The sequence below is a fragment of the Belonocnema kinseyi genome, chromosome 2 (genome assembly GCF_010883055.1).
Source record: "Belonocnema kinseyi isolate 2016_QV_RU_SX_M_011 chromosome 2, B_treatae_v1, whole genome shotgun sequence".
Lineage (NCBI taxonomy): Eukaryota > Metazoa > Arthropoda > Insecta > Hymenoptera > Cynipidae > Belonocnema > Belonocnema kinseyi.
The window spans coordinates 110,185,794-110,207,287 of NC_046658.1; the positions used below are offsets into that span (position 1 = coordinate 110,185,794).

Sequence of the window (21,494 nt, forward strand, 5' to 3'; positions counted from 1 at the left end):
GAAAAATCTCTATCCCATCCACACACTACTCCTTTCCCCTGCCGAGTGAGTCACGCCTACCCCGAAAGGGAAATGGCTTAATGGTGTAATAATAATAATAGTGGCTACTTTGCGAATAATAGAAAAAGTTGATTTTAAATATTTTATCTCTAATATTAATTTTTAATTGTTTGATTTTATTCATTTAATAACAGCTTGTCATTTTTAAATAATAAAATAATACTTTAATCGCTGTTCTGAAGTTTCACGTTTCTAAATTATTCGCTTACTTTTTTTAAAATCTTAACCGATTTCAAGACTTATAACCATTCATAAAATGTTCACTGAAATGAACAATCCAAGAGCGCATAATAAAAATAACAATTTTGCTTCATTGTTACAAAATCAACTTTTTTATTTTTATCGTGTATCTGATTTTATATTTTTAACGTAAAATACTATTAGCACATTTTTTTCGTCGCACCACTTTCATCTGGTAAGAATTATCTACAAAGTGTTTATTTACTTTGTTTCATAATATATACTGTTTCAAATTTATATTATGCCGAAAAAATAAATAACTGTGTTTAAATAATTCCCGCCAGACAAAAGTGCTGTCCTCACATGGTAAATTCCAAGTACCCGATTGAAAACAATTAGAAATGCAAAATGCTTAATGGTTGACAATCGTTTGGCACAATTAAGAAACACGATTCTGAACGATTGAGATATTAGTTATATTGTTTCTTATCGATCTCAATTGATTATTTCTAGAAGGGCACACAGATCTCTGTTAAAGTGTAAGATTCATTCCATAATTATTAATTAATACATTCTTAACTCTTAGTGGGCACAAAATTTGGCGACATCTTTACGACAATTTTACGACATACTATGTCCATGTCGTTAAGTCGTTTTTATGATATCGTAAATATGTCGTATGATCTGACGATGTTTTTACGATATCGTAAAGACACTGTAACGACATGGACATAGGATGTCGTAAAGTTGTCGTAGCGATGTCATAAAGAAGTCGCCAAATTTTGTGCCCACTGGGCTGTACCTTTTAGACCAGGAAGTTAAGGATGCAACAGTTGCTGGAAAAGGAATGTATGGTAATATTCCATTTTCATTTCCATTGAATAAGCCGAAAATATGCGAGGTTTTGAAATGTCCACTTGAAAAAAATGTGCCCTACAATGTGGAAGAATCGCATAAATTTAGTCTCAGTTTTTTCACGGTATGATGATACATACTCACTGCTCAGTCAAACAAATGATATATTATTAATTTGAATGCAAAAAAATCTTGAAAATTCACGTAACCAATACTTATTTTACAGGGTGATATCACCGTCTACATCAAAATAATTGATACGTATAGTAATGCAACTATAGCTTGTGTTGATTTTCAAGCGGAAATAGTCCGTGAGTGATGTCTCTATTGAAGAAAAAAGTCATATTTCAAAAGTTTATCTTATACTTTGCTTAAAATTTCTTATACATGCAGATGTCAAAGTAAAATAGTGGCTACAAAACCTTGGATTCTTGAGCAATAAACATATATAAAAGATCTGGTTAGACGATAATTATTTCCTTTCCCAATTCAGCGAAATCGTTGCGTGAAATATAATTAAGATGTAGAATTTGCTTAGCTGGAGTATGGCTAAAAATAAAAAAGTCTTTCTTTTTACTAATGAAAATAGGGTCAAATATATTTGAGAGGTAGATTTAGCTGGGTAGTTAAGGTAAAGTCAATTATAAACAGGTGGTTTTGTCAAAATACTGTAAATGGGGTCGAATGTAGTTAAGGGATAGATGTTGTAGAGTTGGGAAATGGCGAACTATAAATGGGTAGCTTTTTTTAAATACTGGAAATGGGTTCAAATATAATTAAGAGGTAGATTTTTCCTAGTTAGGGTACTAGGTTAGGGTAGTTTTGTTAAAATAATTGAAATGGGGTCGAATTTGATTAAGGAGTAGATCTGCTCTCCAACGGAAAGATTATAAAAATAAATTGAGAATTCCTTTACATTTTTTAAGACATCCTCAATTATTTAAAATCATTGCAAATCTTTTGAAATCTCCTGAAATATTTTAAAGCCTCAGGTTGAAATTTAGAAAACAGAAAAATTTCAAAACGTTGAATATTAAAATGCTTGTAGATTGTTGTTTTGAAAATGGGATAAATAAAAATCCAAAGCTTTCGAAATTTAATTTTCAAAAATTTTAATATTTAACGTTTTTTCAAACAAAATTTGTATAATTTAATAGTTTTATACACAAAACAGTTAAGAAATTGTTAAACTTTAACTAAAGTAATTTCTATTAAAACTTTAATTTAATAGTTTAACTAATCTATAAATATTAAAATTTGCAACGTTTTGAAATTCTACTGTTTTGTAAATTTCAGTCTGAAATAATTTCATTTATAGATTGTCCAGTTGAAAAAAATTACATTTAAATTTTGAACGCTTTCAATTTATTTATGATTATTAATTTTTTATAAATAAACTTTCGTGTTCATAATTCAAAATTTGAAGACTTGAATTCCATCGATAATTTTCAACTCGATGGAATTCAAGTCATCAAATTTTGAATTGTAAACTTGAAAGTTTGCTTATAAAAAATTAATAATCATAAATAAATTGAAAACGTTCAAAATTAAATTGTATGTTTTTCAATTGGACAATTTATAAATGAAATTATTTCAAACTGAAATTTAGAAAACAGAAGAATTTCAAAACGTTACATTTAAAGGATTTGAAATATTTGAGGATATTTTAAAAGATTTCAAGGAATTTTCAATTCATTTCAATCATTTAAAGCGATTTCACAGAATGAAGCAAAAATATACTAGTAGACTTTTTAATTCAAAAGAATTAACTTTTAACCAAGAAATACCACTTTCCTGCCAAAAGATGCATTTTTAATCCAAAATGACGAATTTTCTATACAAAAAGAGGAATATTAGCCAAAACAGTTGAATTTACGACACACACACAAAAAAAATAATTTTTAACAAAATAGTTTAATTTAAAAAAAAAATTAATTTTGAACAAAAAATATAATGAACTTTTCAATAAAAAATAATTAACTTTCTACCAAAAATAGTTGGATTTTTTTATTGGCTTTTGTTAATTTAGTTTACTTTTTAGCGAAAAAACTAGAAAAATGGGAATTTTATTGATAAGAGGGGAAAAAGAGGGATTCTTTAAAAAAGCGAAAAGGGGGGAATTGAAAATTAAAATTCGACCATTGTAAAATGGAGAAGATCAAAATATTAAACAATTTTAAATTATAAGGATTCATAATTGAACAAATATACATACATAATGCATTGAAGGGCGCGAAATTTCAAAATGAAATTTTCAACAATAAAAATTACCTTTTGACAAAATTGTTAAATTTTCAAGAAAATACTAAACTTAATTTTAATTTCAGTTTATCGAAAATTTCCTGACCAGTTTTAAATTACCTGACTTTCTGAATGTTCTGGACAAACGGTTGAATTTTCAAGTGAAAAGATTGATTTTCTAACGAAAAGAACGAATTTGCAACTAAAGACGATCAACTTTTAACTAAAAATAAAAGTTAAATTTGCAGTTATGAAAATTAATTTTCAACTTAAAATGATGAATTACCAAGCAAAAAAAAAGAGTTTTTAACAAAATAGTTCCACTTTCAACTAATTGGATGAATTTTCAACGAAATAGTTAAAACGTCAATAAAAACTTATTTATATTCAAGCACACAGTTGTAATTTTTAAACAAAAAAGGTGGATTTACGACATAAATAGATAAATTTTTAATCCTAAGGGACGAATTTTCAATAAAAAAGAATTACTTAACAAAATTGTTAAATTTTCAAAAAAATAATAAAATTAACGTCAAATTCAGATTATCGAAAATATAATTTATCCGGACATTCTGGAATTTCCTCATCTGTAGCAACCCGAAATGCAAAAATGTGTACAGTGAAGAAAAAAGTCCATTCTTGAAAATTTGAATTGGAATTTTAAAAATAGAATGATTCTTCAGCCAAGAGAGATAAGAAATTGCAAACAAACTCTTGAATTTTATAACAAGAATAATTTTCTACCAAAAAAAAGAATGAATTTTTTAACCGCATACTTGAAGTTTAAACTGAAAACGATCAACTTTTAACAAAAAATAGAATAGTTAAATTTTCAGCTTAAAAAATTAATTTAAATAAAAAGGTTTAAAAAAAGTTAAATACAGTAATATGAAGTAAAGTTTCAAATGAAGAATCAGCCTTATTCAATTTTATACTGCAATCTAAAAAAAATTAAGGATGCTTTTGAAAAAATTCCCCGGCTTTAAATAAAATTTTCCTGAAAATTTCAGTTTTTCCACGTAGGGTAGCTGGTTTAATTTTCAACAAAATAATTAAATTTTCAACCAAATAGTATAATCTTGATTCAAAAGAGATGAATTCTGTAGCAAAAATATATAGTAGGTTTTTAATTAACTTCTGTACAAGAAGATGGATTTTCTATATAAATCAACAAATTAATGATTTCAATAAGTTCAAGGTAAATTCCAAAGATAAAATTGGAAAACAATTTCAAACTCAAAAAAATTCAATTTGTTTCCCTAAAATTCAAATGAATTTTGATAAGATTCAAGTGAATTCAGAAGAATTTTATTAATAATTCATTTAATTTAAACATTTCTTAATTTATTTAAAATTTTTTTATTAATAATAATAAATAATTAATCAAATTTCTTCAAGTCTTTGAAACCCTACCAATTTCTAATAAATAAGTGACTAATCACTACAAAATAAATCAAGTTAACTTCAAAAGTGAATTTAAAGAAATTTAAAGGGAAAATGAAAAATTAGATGAAATTCACAAAAAATCAAGCTGAATTTAGAAAGCTATCAACTGAATTCAAAAGAACTTAAAAGAATTCAGTTTGAATTCCAAATGAATTGCAAAAACATTTGAAAATCTCTTCAAATATTTGAAACCCTTGAAGTCCCTCACTTCTTGTGAATAAATTCTTTGAAATCCGTTAAAATATTAAAAACTCTTAAAAACCCTTAAAATTATTAAAACTCTTGAAAATCCCTAGAAATTGTTTAAATCTCTTGGAAATGCCTTGAAATCTATTAAAATATCCTAAAATATTTCAGTCTTTAAAATCCCTTCAAATTATTGAAATAAATAAAAAATATGGGAATCGTTAAAAATTTCCACAAATATTTCAAAATGTTCAATATATTATGAAATCCGTTCAAACTATTTGTATCTCTTGAAAATTCCTGAGGGAATCTTTTAAAATACCCTGCAATATTTCAAATCCTTTGCAATCTCATTAAATTACAGAAATGAATTAAGATTTCTTTTTAATATTTTTAAATAACCTAAAGTATTCAAAATAAAAATCATCTGAAAATTTGCGAAGCTCTTGAAAAGCCAAAAAAATCCACTGAATTAAGTAAATTCAGATGAATTCAAGAGAATGTAAAAAATTTAAAAGAATTAAAAAACAATTCAGAATAAATTAATAAGGATTCAGGCTGAATCACAAAAACTAATTTCAAAACTTTTAAACCCTGCGAAATACCTCTATTCTTTTAAATACGCTGTTTAAAATCCATTAAAACATTATTAATTTCCTTAAAATTCTATGAAATTGGGCGATATTTTCTGAAATCCTAGAAAATTGATTAAAGTTCCTTGATCAAGAAAACCTTGTAAAATCCCCAAAAATCTTTTAAAGTATTTTAAAACCATGGAGGTCCTGCAAAATCGTTCCATATCTCCGAAATTCTAATCAAATAAAAATTCCTTTCAATCTTTTAAGATTCTCTAAAATATTCTAAACGCTTTGAAATCTTTTAAGATTAATGAAAGTAATCAATAATTCTTTGGTATCTTTTAAAATTCCCTAAAATATTTCATATCCTTTAAAATCCCATAGAAATAAATAACCTAAAAAAACCTAAGCTATTTTAAATCCTTTAAACACTTTTAAAATTCCCTAACATATTTCAAAGCTCTTGAAAATTTCAAAGAATTTTAAAAAATGGGTTTAAATGTTTCAAATCCTTTGACCATTTTATCAATATTGATCTTCAGGATAAATTAAATAAAAACTTTAAGAATTTAAAAAAATCCATTTTATTGACTAGGATTGAGTAAATTGGAAAAATTCAAGTGATTTAAAAAAAAATTCAAAAGAATTTAAAAGAACTCAGGATAAATTAATAAGAATTCAGGGTGAATTCTAAATCTCTTCAAATGTTTAAAACCCTACGAAATACCTCACATCTCGTGAATAAATTCTTTAAAATGCTTTAAAATATTACAAAATCCCGTTAAATTCCATGAAGATATTTCCTGAAATTCTGGAAAATGTATTAAAATACACTAAGTGCTTTAAAATACCTTTAGAAGTTTCAAAAATACAATAAAATCTTAAAAATCCCTTCAAATTATTGAAATCTATTAAAATTTTCTTGGAATCTTTGAAAATATCCTCTCTGTAAGGCATGTAATTCATGTTTTCTTTAAAAATTCAAAATTTTATTTCAAAATCTGGAAATATCTACAGCTTGTTTTATATTTATTCAAACTTTCGATTATTTTTGAAATCTTTTCAGAACTTCAAAATATCTTTTATAATGATTCGAATTCTCCCTTAATTTTTTTTAAATCCTGTAAAATGGAAAATATTTTTGACAATTTTGGAAATCTTTTTAAACCTTTTTAAATATTCTCTTAAAATGATTTCTTCAAAATAAAAAGTCATTTTCAATTTTCCTAGGAATCTTAAGAAAGTGTTTTTTATTATTTTGAAGCCTTTCATAATTCTTAAAAAGCTTCTAAATTTTTTGTTCGAAATCTGCAAAAACCTATATTTTGTTTTAAATTAGGCAGTGGACTATTTGCACCAAATTTTAGGTACAAATAGTCGGATTTTGTTAGTATACGTAGACACTTCGTTTAAATTATTTTAAATTACAAATTTTTAATTAATTTTGAATCTTTGCTGCAGACCTTTTAAATATCTATTCAACTTAGTCGATTTTTTTTAGGAATTATAGATGTTCAATATTTATTATACATCAAAATTCAACCATTTTAGTTGTTATTTAAATTTTATTCGAATAGAACAATTAAAATAGTAAAGTTGAATGTTTAGTTTTTTGTTATGTTTTAAATATTTAATTTATAATTACCGATTTCACAACAACAATCAAATATGTCGAAATAATCAGCAATTGTTACTTTTCGCAATTAAAAATTTCGAATTTTAGGTTAAAACAATATTTTTAATTCAATGAAAGCCTTTAATTATGAATATATTATTTTGGAATTATTTTCACTTTGAAAATAGTTTATAAAGTTTAAATTGAGCGTTCGCATTTGTTTAATCACACTAAGGAATTCAAAATGCCAATTTTCAAAAATGTAATTTTTAACGTTAAAATCTGGAAATTTTTTAATTTTGAACTGATTCCGAATCGTCTTGTCTAATCAATTATTATTCACTTTTTAATCTTTAATTTATAGTTCAATTTAAAAAATCATTATAATTAATATTCACTTTTGATTAAATAAAAAACGTTTTTATTCCAAAACTGTCGATTTCAAACGCCGCTAATTCTTCATTTTTTAGGTCTTTAAAAATGTATCTTGAAATTTTGTAAATAAAAAATGTACGCTGAAAAATTCAAATCCAAAATGGAAAATTTGTAAGTGAAATTTTTTCGAATTATGCACTGTAAACTGAATGATATAATCGAAAAAGCTAAAAATTCAACTGATTATTTAAAAAACTTTAATGCATCTTCATAAGAAAATAGATTGTTAGCTGGAAGATTTTATAAATTTGAAAAGAACCTTAAGCTTAAAGCATTTTTTTAATTTGCAAAGTACCCTCACAGGTTTAGAGTTGGAAGATTTTTGATAAATTTGAGAATAATCTTAATTAGAAAACAAATTTGAAAGTCAATAATTAAAAAGAATTGCAAAGTACCTGCATCATTAAACAAATTCAAAGATGAAGGTTTTTTTTCAGTTTGGAAAGTATATAACTTTTCTAGAAAGAGGTTTAAAGTTAAAGGATTTTTGCAAATTTCCAAAGTACGTTAATTAGAAAATATCCTAAAGTTGTATTTTTTTTTAATTTGGAAAGTACCTTCATTAGAAAAAAGGTTTAAGCTTGCAAGATTTTTGTAAATTTGCGAAGAATTTTAACTAGAAAATAAGTTCAAATTTGAAGAACTTCTGTAAATTTGAAAAGTATCTTAAAGTTGATTTTAGACTCAGAACATTTTTTTAACTTGCAAAGTACCTCAATTAAAAAAACTTGTTTAAAATGGAAGGATTTTTGTAAATTTACGAAGTGCTGGGAGATTTTGTAAATTTAATAATAATTGATATTTTAATAACAAATTTATTTTAAAACCAAAAACAGTTGAATTAAACCTGAAAAAAGGCCATTTTCAACAAAATATTTGAATCCAAACCAAAACAGATTAATATGGACGATGAAGAATAAAGTCCACTCTTGAAAATTTGAACTTGCTTATATTTTACAAATATCACTGTTACAATATAATGTGATCACAGAGCCAAGTGTTTTATTATGAAAATCTGAAAAATTCTATCCGAGTGAAATCGATACACATTTTGAAGCTCGTGATTATTACTCGTAAAGGCTTTAAGTAACTATCACACTTCTTAATAACCACTCGATTCGCTTTTTATTTCAAACTTGAAAATACCGCGCGTGTGTTTTGACGAGTAACAATCGCTACAAAACAACTTAAATGCTTATTAATAAAAAATAGATTATCTAACGAGGCGATAATTGTTATTTCCTTCGAAGTTCATCAGAGTAAATTGCTCTAATTGTCGGAAGTTATTTGCGCATAAACACCCAGTGCATTATGTAAAAGTACAGGAAATTTTAAGGAAGCTTTTTCGAAACTACGAGGTTAATTCGCACTCTGGCGCAAGAGGAATTGATCAAGATTTTCTGTAGAAATCCCTAAACATCGTTATGTACACTAAGCGTTTTAACTAGTATTTCGCCCGTCACAAGAACACATATTCGTCATAATTCGGTCAAACCCCCTGGATTTGAAACCGATATGACTGAGATCTCCTACGGAAATGACATTAAACAAACAAACAAACAAACAAAAGTAATAAATAAGGACGGTAACAAATAAATATAGAATCGGCTCATTTAGAATTTGCATCTTGACTTCCATCTTCCATATTTAAAGTGAATAATCGCACTAACGATAAAATCATATGAAACAAGACTAAAGCGGATAATTTTCAAATGTCAAAAACAATTCAACGCATTCAAAATATAGTATAAAGTTAATATTTTCAAAATACAAATAGACAATGAACTTACTCTTTAACCTTTACTTTCACCAATAATATTCGCGATAGACTCGATATTTCTGGAGTCTGGTCGCGTTGCCGAAAATTTTCTGGACACGGAATTTCTCGACATCAGTCACATCGGTTGAAACCGCCAAGAGAGATGTACAAGTAACTCTATAAAGTCAGTTGTTTAGTCTATGATAAGTCTTTTGGTAACTTTGGCATTAATCTGGTTTATATCAACTATCCATCGGTTCTGGCATGTACTCTGTGTCAAGTTGGTTGAAGGACCTTTTGCTCCTCTGAGTTGTTGAGCTTTGTTGCCCGTTCCTTAAGGTTTTCTGTGCCTGGTATATTGGCTCGTACTCTCTCAGCTGAGCCATAAATCCATCGTTTGGATTTATACAGAATCTCCTCTGCTGGACTATCGTGTAAGCTCGTCTGCAGATAAATTCATTCAGTTAGGAGACACTTCTTAAATTCGCGAGAATTTAAGTTCAGGTCACATAATCGAGAATATGACAGAATTTTTCGGAGAATTTAAAAGAATTTTTTCAGAGAATTTAAGAATTTATGATTTTTATTGTGTAGGTTATATCAGCGGTTGAACATAAATTATTTTCTAACTTAGATATATCCAGAAATTAAAGTGTTTCATATAAAAATTTAAAATTTTCAAATGTATTAATTTATTTCTAACAAAAAAAAAAAACAACAGTTTTTTCTACTTTAAGAGATAACTCTATAACAAAATACTGGAATTTTCAACAAAATAATTGAATTTTTAACATAATTGTTGAATATTCAACATAAAAAGACAAGCCAACGAAAAAAGTGTCATAGTTTATATTTTAATAAAAAAAGAATGAAATTAAACAACAAAAGAAATGAATTTTAAAACCAAAAAGACGAATTTCCAACAAACAAAGATTTTTCACTTAAAAAATAAATAAAAGTTTATCTAAATTATTGAACCTTCAAATGAGAAGACAAATTTTCTTTAAAAAAATTCAATTTTCAAACAAAAAATATGACTGTTACACCAAAAATTAATTTTCCATAAAACTGATGTATTTTTACCTTTAAAACTTTTAAAAATACAATAAAATCTTAAAAATCCTTTCAAATTATTGAAATCTATTAAAATTTTCTTAAAATCTTTGAAAATATCCTCTCTGTAAGGCATGTAATTCATGTTTTCTTTAAAAATTCAAAATTTTATTTCAAAATCTGGAAACATCTACAACTTGTTTTATATTTATTCAAACTTTCGATTATTTTCGAAATCTTTTCAAAACTTCTAAATATCTTTTATAATGATTCGAATTCTCCCTTAATTTTTTGTTTAAATCCTGCAAAATGGAAAATATTTTTGACAATTTTGGAAATCTTTTTAAACCTTCTTAACATTTTCTTAGAATGATTTCTTCAAAATAAAAAGCCTTTCATAATTCTTAAAAAGCTTCTAAATTTTTTGTTCGAAATCTGCAAAAATCTATATTTTGTTTTAAATTAGGCAGTGGACTATTTGCACCAAATTTCAGGTACGAATAGTCGGATTTTGTTGGTATACGTACACTTCGTTTAATTTATTTTAAATTACAAATTTTAGTTAATTTTGAATCTTTGCTGCAGATCGTTTAAATAAAAGGAAATTTCAAACAAAAAAATAATTTTTGTACAAAAAAACGCGAATTTTTAACTAAAAAATATCAATCTCAAAAAATGGAAGTTACATTTTTGTTTAGAAATGAATTATAAAAAACAAAAAAAGAAGTATTTTTCACTAAACAGTTACATTTTCAACCACACGTCAATAAAAACATTTCAGAATGTAGTTTAACTTTAACCTAAGTAGTTGAATTTTCAATTAAAAAAGATTAATTTATAACAAGATAATTAAACTTTTAACCAGCGAGATAACTTTTCAACTTAAAATATAAATCTCTAACGAAAATGTGATTTCTTAGAAAAGCGATTCAACCAAATGTTTTAAACACATTAGTTGAATTATTAAGCAAGAAAGAACAATTTTTAACCAAAAAGTTGCGTTTTCATACAAAAAATGAAATTTCTTCTATAACAGATGAAGTTTTAAACCAAAAAGATAAATTTTCAAAAAAATAGTTGAATTTTCTGTTGAAAAAGATTTTAGTGGAGTTTTCACGATCACACTGTGCATTTTTTAACAAGAAATAATTTTCTACCAAAAACATTGAATTTCGAATCCAAAAAGACGAATTTTTAACCAAAAAAGGAGGACTTTTTAACAAAATAGTTAAATTCTCTACCAAATAGTTGCATTCTTATAAAAAAATATGAAATTTATCTTAAAACAGAGGAATTTTTTATTACAAAAAAAGTCGAGTTTCCGTCCAAAAAAGATTCCAGTTAATTCAGTAACATCAAAAATTGAATTTTTTAAACAAAAAAATTAAGTTTCTATGAAAAAAATGGAATTTTCAATCCAAAAAGACGAATTTTTTCAATCAAAAAGGATGAATTTTTAACAAAATATTAAAATTTTCTACCAAATAGTTGCATTTTTCCGTTCATTTTTCAACACCAAACTATAAATTTTAAACAAAAAGTCAATATTCTACGAAAGAGTTCAGTTTTCAAGAAAATAGTATAATAGCTTCATTTCCAACCAAACAGTTGCAGTTTTATCAAAAAAAGATTTAATTTCTTCTAAAACAGTAAACTTTAAAATAAAAAAGACAAACTATAAAAAAAAATTAGTTCAACTTTGAACCGAAAAGTTAACGAAAAAAATGGAATTTTCTATTAAGAGAATTTTACCTGCATCAATATTTTTCTTTATCTTTAAATCTTATAATATTGTAAATTCATTTCCAAAAACTATGAATTGCAATAACAAAACTTTCATAAAAATAAAACTACGAATAAAGTTAAGTCTGATCAAAATTTCTTTCTAGCCGACATATTAAATTAAATAATAAAAATTAAGTAATGAAAAAATGTTAGATAAGTATTATTAGGCCTTTAAACATATATGTATAAATTATTTTATTATATTTGTATTTTACTTGTACACAATATTAAGTAATGGCTTTTTAAGTATTTAAGTAATATTTAAATTTATATTTAATACGCTAATACTTCAATTTTGTATTTCAAAAAAATGGGTTATATTGTCTTTTTAAGCAGTTTATTTCATAACAAGTTAAAATAGTCTTATGTTATAATATACTCCCATTTCAAGATATTCTTATGTTTATAATAAACCTTTTAAGACCATAAAATTCCTCAAATTCAGCAGCAAATGTTCAAGAATATTTTTGCATTTCAAATTCTATAACTCAGTCGCACAGAATAACTAAAAATAATTGTTCAAACTACAAGATTCGCTTTTCAAAAGTTACGAAAAAATATTTTTAAATTCTCATAAATTCCCGAAGAGCACATTCATCAAAGAAATTCTTGGTCATATTCCTGTCCTCCTGGACATTTTCTCGGCCACATAAACTCTTTAGAACTCTAGGGGGGTGGTGCTTCCAATGTAAAAAATGTGTCACGGGAGTTGAAAACGGCCGTGCGACGGCACTAGTAGTATTCTATTATTTTTTTATTACAAATTATTAATATTTCTTTAGTGCAATTATATCAACATTGTTTGATTCAATTTCAATTGTTTAACAAATTCCATTTGCTTACATTTTTTATTAGGTTTTTAAATAAAAATTATTACTGTAGGTCTAGTGGAATATTTAAGAACATTGATTAATTAATTTTTAATTATGTAAACAAATTGTATTTGTCTACAAAATGTATTTAAATTTATTTAAGTTTGTCGGAAACAAATGAAATTAGTTAAAGTACTTAAAAATTAATTAACCATTATTGATCAATATTCCACAAGACCAATAGTAATAATTTTTATTTAAAAAGAAATCGAAAAAAAATGATTTAAACAAATGTATTTTGTTTAAGCAATTATAAATTAATTAATCAATGTTAATAAACATTCAACTAAGGAAATAGTAATAATTTCTAATAAAAAAAGAATTTTAGATACAATAATTATTTGAACCAATTGTATTTGTTTAAATAATTAAAAATAAATGAAAAATGTTCTTAAATATTCAACTAATAATAATTATTTTTAGGGGTAAAAAAAGGAATTTTTGAAAAAAAATATTTAAACAAATTACTTTTGTTTAAATAGTTTAAAATTAATCAACCAATATTGATAAAAATTTAACTAGACTAATGTAAATAATTTGAAGTAAAAAAAGACGAGAATACAGTCAATTTCATGAAGAAAGAACATTTTTGGTTTTAAGGGTAGTTTTCAGGGACTCGTATAGGTGTGTTCATAGTATCAAACACATATGTCTGATACATGAAATTCTTCGATAAATAATTCTCTACAAGCCTCTATACTTTCCCGTCACATTTCACAAAATTCTAAACAATTATTCCAAAAAGTCAAAAAAATGTTGTTTTTTCCCCTCATTCATTTTGCATAGAACTTGCTAAAATCAAAATTAAAAAAAAAACAAAAAAATGGAAATTTCTATTTTCGGATTCGGAATGAAATTGGAGGGATCGTTGTCCTCTAAAAAAATATTGCTTTTAAGCCACCCTAATTAATACAATTTCGCGAGTTTATTATAAATAATTTTTTTTCAGATTCTAGGAAATCAATTCATATTTTTAATTTAAAAGGTTACTTAAATAATTAAATAGTACTAAAAACATAGTTAATGTTTAACCAAAGAGATGAATTTTCATCTGAAATGATGATATATTCAATTGGAATATTTACATTTTCAGTTAAAACAATATAATTTTCAACTAAAAAAAACAATAATTTTCAAAAAAATAGTTTCATTTCCAAACAAAGTGATGAATTTCGAACTAAAATTATAAATATTTAACTGCAGTAGAGGTGTTTCAAATCAAAAAGATGAAATTTTAAGAAAAAAGTTTAACTTTCAACAAAGTAGTTTTATTATCAACCAAGAAGATTAGTTCTAGAAAAGAATATAAATTTAAAAAAAAGACTAATTTTATACCAAAAAGATGATTTCCTAACCAAAGACGTTAATTTGCAACGAAATAGTTCGATTTTGAAATAAAATGATTTTCAACAAAAAATGGAGTAGTTCAACTTTTAGATGAAAAACTAATTTTTCACTAAAAATAACAAAGAAATTTTTTACCAAACTGATGAAGTTTTAACCAAAATAATGGAGGTTAAATTTTCAATGAAAAAAAAGCTAGTTAAAATTCGATAAATATTCGAAGAAAGTGATTAATTTTAAACTAAAATTATGAATTTTCAACTGAAATTTTAAACAAATGGATGTTTTTTAACTAATCAGTTTTCGACCAAAAATGGAATAGTTTAATATTCAGATAAAAAACTAATTTTTCACGAAAAATAACAAACAAATTTTCAACTAAAGTGATGAAGTTTTAACTAAAATAATGGAATATTAAAATGGAATGGTTAAATTTTCAATAAAAAAACTAATTTTCTACAAAAAAGAGTAATCAAGCTGATGAATTTTCATTTAAAATGATGGAATATTCAAGTGGAATAATTAAATTTTCAATAAAAAATACTAATTAAAGAAATAGATACCTAAAAAAGTGATGTATTTTCAATTAAAATGATGAATCCTCAACTAGTTAACAAAATTAATGTTCAATTAAAGGGATGCATTTTTATCTAAAATGATGGAATGTAAATCAAAAAATAATTTTAAAAAATGGTTACATTTTCAAAGCGATGAAATTTGTACTAAAAAATATTAACTTTCAACAAAAAATGTCTTTTCATTTAAAGGTTTAATTTCGAATTTTTCAACTAAAATTATGAATCTTTAACCAAAAAATTAGTTTATAACGAAGTAATTTAACTTTCAAAAAGTAGTCGAATTTTCAATAAAAAATACGAATTCTCGACGAATAATGTAATGGTTAATATTTCAAGTAAAAAAGACGAATTTTCAACAAAATACATAAATTTTTTCAATTATAAGTTTAATTTTTAACCAAAAAAATTGAACTTTAAACAAGAAGTTTAATTTTTAGTGAAATATTTGAACTTTCTACAAAAAAAAAAGAAAAATCAAGAAAAATTGGAATAGTTACATTTTTAGTATTAAAAAAAGGCAACGAACAAAAAACGAATTAAAAAAAGTAGTTGCATTTTTAAACAAAATAATGAATTTTATATAAAAAATATGAATTTTGATACAAGAATATTAAGTTCTACCAAAAAAGACGTATTTTCTAAGAAAAAAGATATTTTTTAACCAAAGAGATGAGTTTCCAATTAAGATGAGAGAATATTCAAATGAAATAATTACATTTTCAGTTGAAAAAAAATTAATTTTCAACAAACAAAAAAAGAAGTACAAATTTAATTTTCAGCCAAAGAAAAAATGAATTTTCGACAAAGTAGCACATTTTCCAATAACAAATTTCAATTAAAATGATGAATCAACCAAAAAAATTAATTTTTAACAAAAGATTTTAATTTTTAACTACGTAATTAAATTTGCATTCCAAAACAGATGAATTCTGAACAAAAAATGTAGTTTCTATTTCAACCAAAAAATAAGAGTGTATAATATGAGTTGAAAGTTCAACTATGAAAGACATTTAAAACCGGGAAAGAGAAAAAAATTGTAAAACAAAAGCGTTAAAATTTTCAAGGAAAAAGATGTATTTTCAACCAAGAGAACAAATTTTCTACTAAAAGAAAAAATAGAATAGTTAAATTTTCATTTAAAAACAATTAATTTTTTACCAAACCAAAAACTAATTTTCAATACAATTTTATATGGCAATTAAACAAACATTAAGGACGCACTAAAAAAAATCCCGTTATTTATAAAAAAATTTCCTGAAGAATTTCGGAATTTCCAGATATAGGTTGTTTAATTTTCAACTACTATGGTGAATTTTTGACAAGAGAGTTGAATTTTGAACTAAAGAGGATCAGTTTTCATCCAAAAATGGAATAGCTTCATTTTCAGATTTAAAAAAAAAACTAATTTTCCACAAAAAAGAGTCAAACAAACTGATGAATTTTCATTAAAAATGATGGAATATTCAAGTGGAATAATTACATTTTCAATTTAAAAAAAGACTAATTAAAAAAATAGATACCTAAAAGAAAGTGATGTATTTTCAATTAAAATGATGATTCTTCAACTAGTTAACGAAATTAATGTTAAAAAAAATGAATGTTTGTTGCAAATTGAGCTAGTACAAGCAAATTCTCGAAAAGTTGACCTTATCCGCCTACAAAAATTAAAACCGACTTAATATCTATAATTACCTGGCTGGATCCATAATGCCAGATTGGCGGTATTTAAAATTTATTTTGTTATTTGTCGATTTACTTACGCCTGTGTCAGTCCATACGTCTCCATAACATAAGCGAGAACTAAAGCTGCAGATCTGGATATTCCCGCATTTCCATGCACCAAAACTTGTCCACCCTCTCTCAGTGCGTCGTCTATGAATGTTCGAACTCTTTGAAAGTGTTGTATTATATTTTCCGTTGCGGCGTCAGCTATGTTTAAAACTAGGTACCTAGAAGTCAGGGATAGAAGTTTGTTTGATAAAAATTATGGATATATGATTTATTTTGCGAAGCTCTACGCCTAGAGAGATTGATCAGCGACTTGGGTCGGAGGACTGTTGCGGCTAGAACAGGGTGTCCAGCGATTCTTAGGAACAAAATTCAAGGTCTTTTCCAGGTTTTTTGGGTCAGGAAATAAAGTTTTTCAAGGTCTCTTTTTTTACATCAAATAACCGTTTGTTATACATGTACAAGATTAAACATTTCATGTTTTTATTGGCCAACAATTTCTAAAGAAAGAAGAATAAAAAATTAAGGAATTCGTAATTTTTTGCGAACATTCTGTGAAATATTTGGGAATATTTTTAAACTTCTGAAATCCTTGACATTTTTTTAAATATATTTGAAATTTTTGAAATATTTGTGAATTCGTTGAAATCTTTTGAAGTATTTAAAGCCTTCGTGAAATCTTGAAATTTCTGTAAAATGTTTTTAAATTTTTGTAAAATCCTTGAATTCTTTGAATTCTTGACAACTTTTGTGTTCGTTTGAAATCATTTCAATCTTTTGAAATCTTCTCAAATGTCGTGAAACCTTTTGATATTGTTTTAAACCTTGGAAATGTTCTAAAATCTTTTTTTTATATCTTTAAAAACTTCTTAATTCTTGAAATTCTTTGAAGTACTTGCGAAATCTCTCCTACATATTTTGTATTTATTTGAAATATTTGAAACTTTTGTGAAATATTTTGAAATGCTCTAAAATAATGGGAAATCATTTAGAATCTTCAAATGTTTTCTATATTAGTCTACTACACTCTTTTTGAAATCATTGTAATTTTTGAACTAATTGAAATGTTTGAAATATTTTTAAATATTCTACAAATTTGGAAATTATTTAAAACTTTTGAAATCTTTGAAACCTGGGGTGTACCCTTTTTGAAATCTTTGTATTCTTTTGACATTTTTATCAAATTTTCATAAAATCCTTGTAAAATCTTCTGCATTCATTTGAAATCATTATAATATTTGAAATTTTTGTGAAATATTTTCAAATCTCCTAAAACAATTTGAAATCATTGTAAATCTTTGAAATTTTCCAAAATCTGATTTACATATCCTTTTTAAAATCTTAAAAATAATTGAAATCGTTAAGTTTTAAAATCTTTGAAATCTTCTAAACAAATTTTAAATCGTTCAAAATCTCTAAAATGCTTTGAAATCTGGTATACTTGACCCTTTTTGAAATCTATCAAATATTTGTGAAATCTTTTGTACTAATTTGAAATCAGGGAAATATTTGAAACCTTCGTGAAGTCTTTTTAAATTTTGGTGAAATGTTTTAAATCTTTGTGAAATGTTTTCAAACATTTTGAAATCTTTGAAATATTTGTGAAATCTTTCCTTAACCTTTGTTTGTGAAATCTGTTGTGTTTGTTTAAAATCATTGAAATGTTTTAAATCTGGTGTAATATACCCTTTTTGATATCTTTCAAATTCGTGAAACTTTCTGAAATCCTTATGAATTATTTGAAATATTTTGTTTTTTATTAAGTTTTTGAAATCTTTCTAAAACCTTTTGTATTAATTTTAAATCATTAAAACATTTGAAATCTTTTAAACTTTCAAATCGTTTAAAATATTTGAAATACCTTAAATTATGGAAATATTTGAAATTTTTGTGCAATTTTTTGAAATATGTTTTCTAAAATTTTTTAAATTATTGGAAACCTTTGAAATGTTTTGAAATATTTTAAATCTGGTGTACTGTACTGTTTTGAAACTTTTTGAAATTGTTTAGAACCTTTGAAATGTTCTTAAATCTTGAATATTTTTTAAAAGTTTTTTAATTCTTGAAATCTTTTGAAATACTTGAAAAATCTTTCCTGCATCTTTTTGTATTCATTTGAAATCACTGAAATATTTGAAATTTTTAAAAATAATGCGAACTCGTTTAAAATCTTTGAAATGTTTTGTATTTTGGTCTACTGCACTCTTTTTAAAATCATTGAAATTCTTAAACTAATTGAAATATTTCAAACCTTTTGAAATATTATAAAAATTTTGAAATTATTATAAACTTTTGAAATATTTCGAAATCTTTGAAACGTGGTATGTACCCTTTTTGAAATCTTAAAAATTTTTGTATTCTTTTGGCATTTTTATGAAATTTTGATGAAATCTCTCTAAAACCTTTTGTATTAATTTTAAATCATTAAAATATTTGAAATCTTTTCAAATCTTCAAAAACAATTTGAAATCATTGTAAATCTTTGAAATTTTCTAAAATCTAATTTACATAGCCTTTTTAAAATCTGAACAAAAAATCTATGAAATCTTCTAAACAAATTTTAAATCGTTCACAATCTCTAAAATGCTTTGAAATCTGGTATACTTTATCCTTTTTGAAACCGTTGTATTTAGAATCTTTATGAAATCTTTCAAATATTTGTAAAAACTTTAGTATTAATTTGAAATCATGAAAATATTTGAAATCTTTGAAATATTTGTGAAATCTTTCTTTAATATTGGTTTGTGAAATTTTCTGTGTTCGCTTGCAATCTCTTTTTGAAATCGTAAAAATTCTTGAAACCTTCTAAAATCCTTATGAATTCTATGAAATATTTTGTATTAATTTAAAATCATTAAAATATTTGGAATCTTGGTGAAATATTTTGAGATTTTCTAAAACAATTTGAAATAATTGTAAATCTTTAAAAAAATTCTGAAATATGATTTACATACCCTTTTTAAAACCTTAAAAATCCTTGAAATCTTTGCGAAATGTTTCGAAACATCTGTGAAATCTTTCTTTAATTTTTATTTTGCTAAATTTTTTGTGCTCGTTTGAAATCATTGAAATCTTTTGAAATATTAAATTGATTGAAACCTTCTGAAATTGTTTGAAATCTTTGAAATCTGGTGTAATATACACTTTTTGAAATCTTTGAAATTCTTGAAACCTTCTGAAATCCTTGTGAATTCTTTGAGATATTTGTGAAATCTTTCTGAAATCTTTTCTAATAATTTAAAATCATTAAAATATTTGGAATCTTTGTGAAATATCTTGAAATCTTCTAAAACATTTTGAAATCATTGAAAGTCTTTGACATCTGGTGTATACTTTTTGAAATATTTAAAATCCTTGAAATCATTAGAAAATTTTTAAATCTTTCTGAAATATTCGAAATCTTTCTAAAATCTTTAAAATCTTCTACGCGCCTTTTTCAACTCTTTAAATTCTTTTTAAATCCGTGAACTATTTTTGAAATGTTAAAAATAATTTTAAATATTATAAAAGCTTGGAAATACTTTAAAATCTTTAGAATTATTTAGTAACCTTTTCAAATCTGGCTTATACTTAAAAACCGAGTGATTTAGTTTATACTCGAAATCTGATTTAAAAGCAAAATAAAAATTCAAATTCAAGGTTTTCGTGAAAAATTCAAGGAGAATTCTAGGTTTCCAAGGATTTCAAGGTTTTCTACATCCTGTAGAACCGATTGAGTGACGCTTACCCCAAAAGTGACTTAGCTTCCTGGTATATTAATAATGAGCGAGCTACGTTTTTTCTATAGAACATAAAAAAAGTGTCACTTACTTGAATTTGTCGGGAAAGTTTGGTTTTATAAAATGAGCTTCTATATCTTGACGAACACATACGATGTGCGTTATACCACATTCTGTTAAGGCTTGTAAGTTTGCGCGACTCGCAGAACTGTAGGGTCCGAGGTACAATCCTGGAACCACTTCCTATAAAGAAAAGCAGTTTTGAGTCAGAATTACAGTCTTAATTCTTTTTTTTTTTAATAATATCTAAAAAAAGTGGTGTGAAGAAATCTGAAAATTGAAAAAGATTTCAAAAGATTTGCTGAAATTTCGAAATGTTTGATTATGAGTTAGAATTAGAAAGAATTTTTTTTTAAAGATTACAAACTTTCACCAAAAAATAGAGTACATTTAAAATATATTTATAAATTTTACACAATTTATAAATAAGTTAAAACTTATAAAGATTACAAATTTTTTAATATGTAGGCTTTCGAAGATTTTAAAAAAGAAGCTTCTTAAGAGAATTTGTAATGTTTCAAAAGAAAAAAGGAAAACATTTTATTTAGATTCTTAGGAAACTAGAAAATGATTTTTTAATTTGAAAAATTTATTTCAAGAAAATTAAATATTTGTTTACCAAAAAAAGTACAAAAACTTTGCCTTATTTTAAAGAATATTACGAAGTTTTAAGTTTTAAAAAGATCAAAAATAATTTAAATCTTAAGAAGATTTGAAAAAATTGGAAAAAATGAAGATTTTCTAAGATTTAAACAGAATGAGGCTATTCAAGAATTTTGAAAGGTTCCGATATAATAAACCTTTTCATAAAATTCTTGGGAAAATTTAAAGTTTTTTTCTTATTTTGAAGAATTTATTTTATGAGAACATTTATAAAGATTTAAAAACATTTCAAATGATTATTATTATTATTATTACACCATTAAGCCATTTCCCTTTCGGGGTAGGCGTGACTCACTCGGCAGGGGTAAGGAGTAGTGTGTGGAAGGGATAGAGATTT

The 21,494-nt window shown here is 24.7% G+C and overlaps 2 protein-coding genes across 2 annotated transcripts in view; one reads left to right on the forward strand and one right to left on the reverse strand.

Annotated features, from left to right (window-relative positions):
• LOC117168347 (NPC intracellular cholesterol transporter 2 homolog a-like) overlaps positions 1–1,551 on the forward strand; it is a 7,106-nt gene extending 5,555 nt beyond the window's left edge. The window contains exons 3-4 of the mRNA XM_033353926.1: positions 1,050–1,219; positions 1,322–1,551. Of these exons, the coding sequence (XP_033209817.1) occupies positions 1,050–1,219; positions 1,322–1,414 (263 nt within the window). The 3' untranslated portion in view covers positions 1,415–1,551. The remainder of the gene's footprint in view (positions 1–1,049; positions 1,220–1,321) is intronic.
• A 6,974-nt stretch (positions 1,552–8,525) lies between these two features.
• Positions 8,526–21,494, reverse strand: part of LOC117168069 (serine/threonine/tyrosine-interacting protein B-like) — a 19,619-nt gene continuing 6,650 nt past the window's right edge. The window contains exons 3-5 of the mRNA XM_033353428.1: positions 20,526–20,677; positions 16,748–16,936; positions 8,526–9,799 (exon numbers count right to left, since the gene is read on the reverse strand). Coding sequence (XP_033209319.1) covers positions 9,598–9,799; positions 16,748–16,936; positions 20,526–20,677 — 543 coding nt within the window. The 3' untranslated portion in view covers positions 8,526–9,597. The remainder of the gene's footprint in view (positions 9,800–16,747; positions 16,937–20,525; positions 20,678–21,494) is intronic.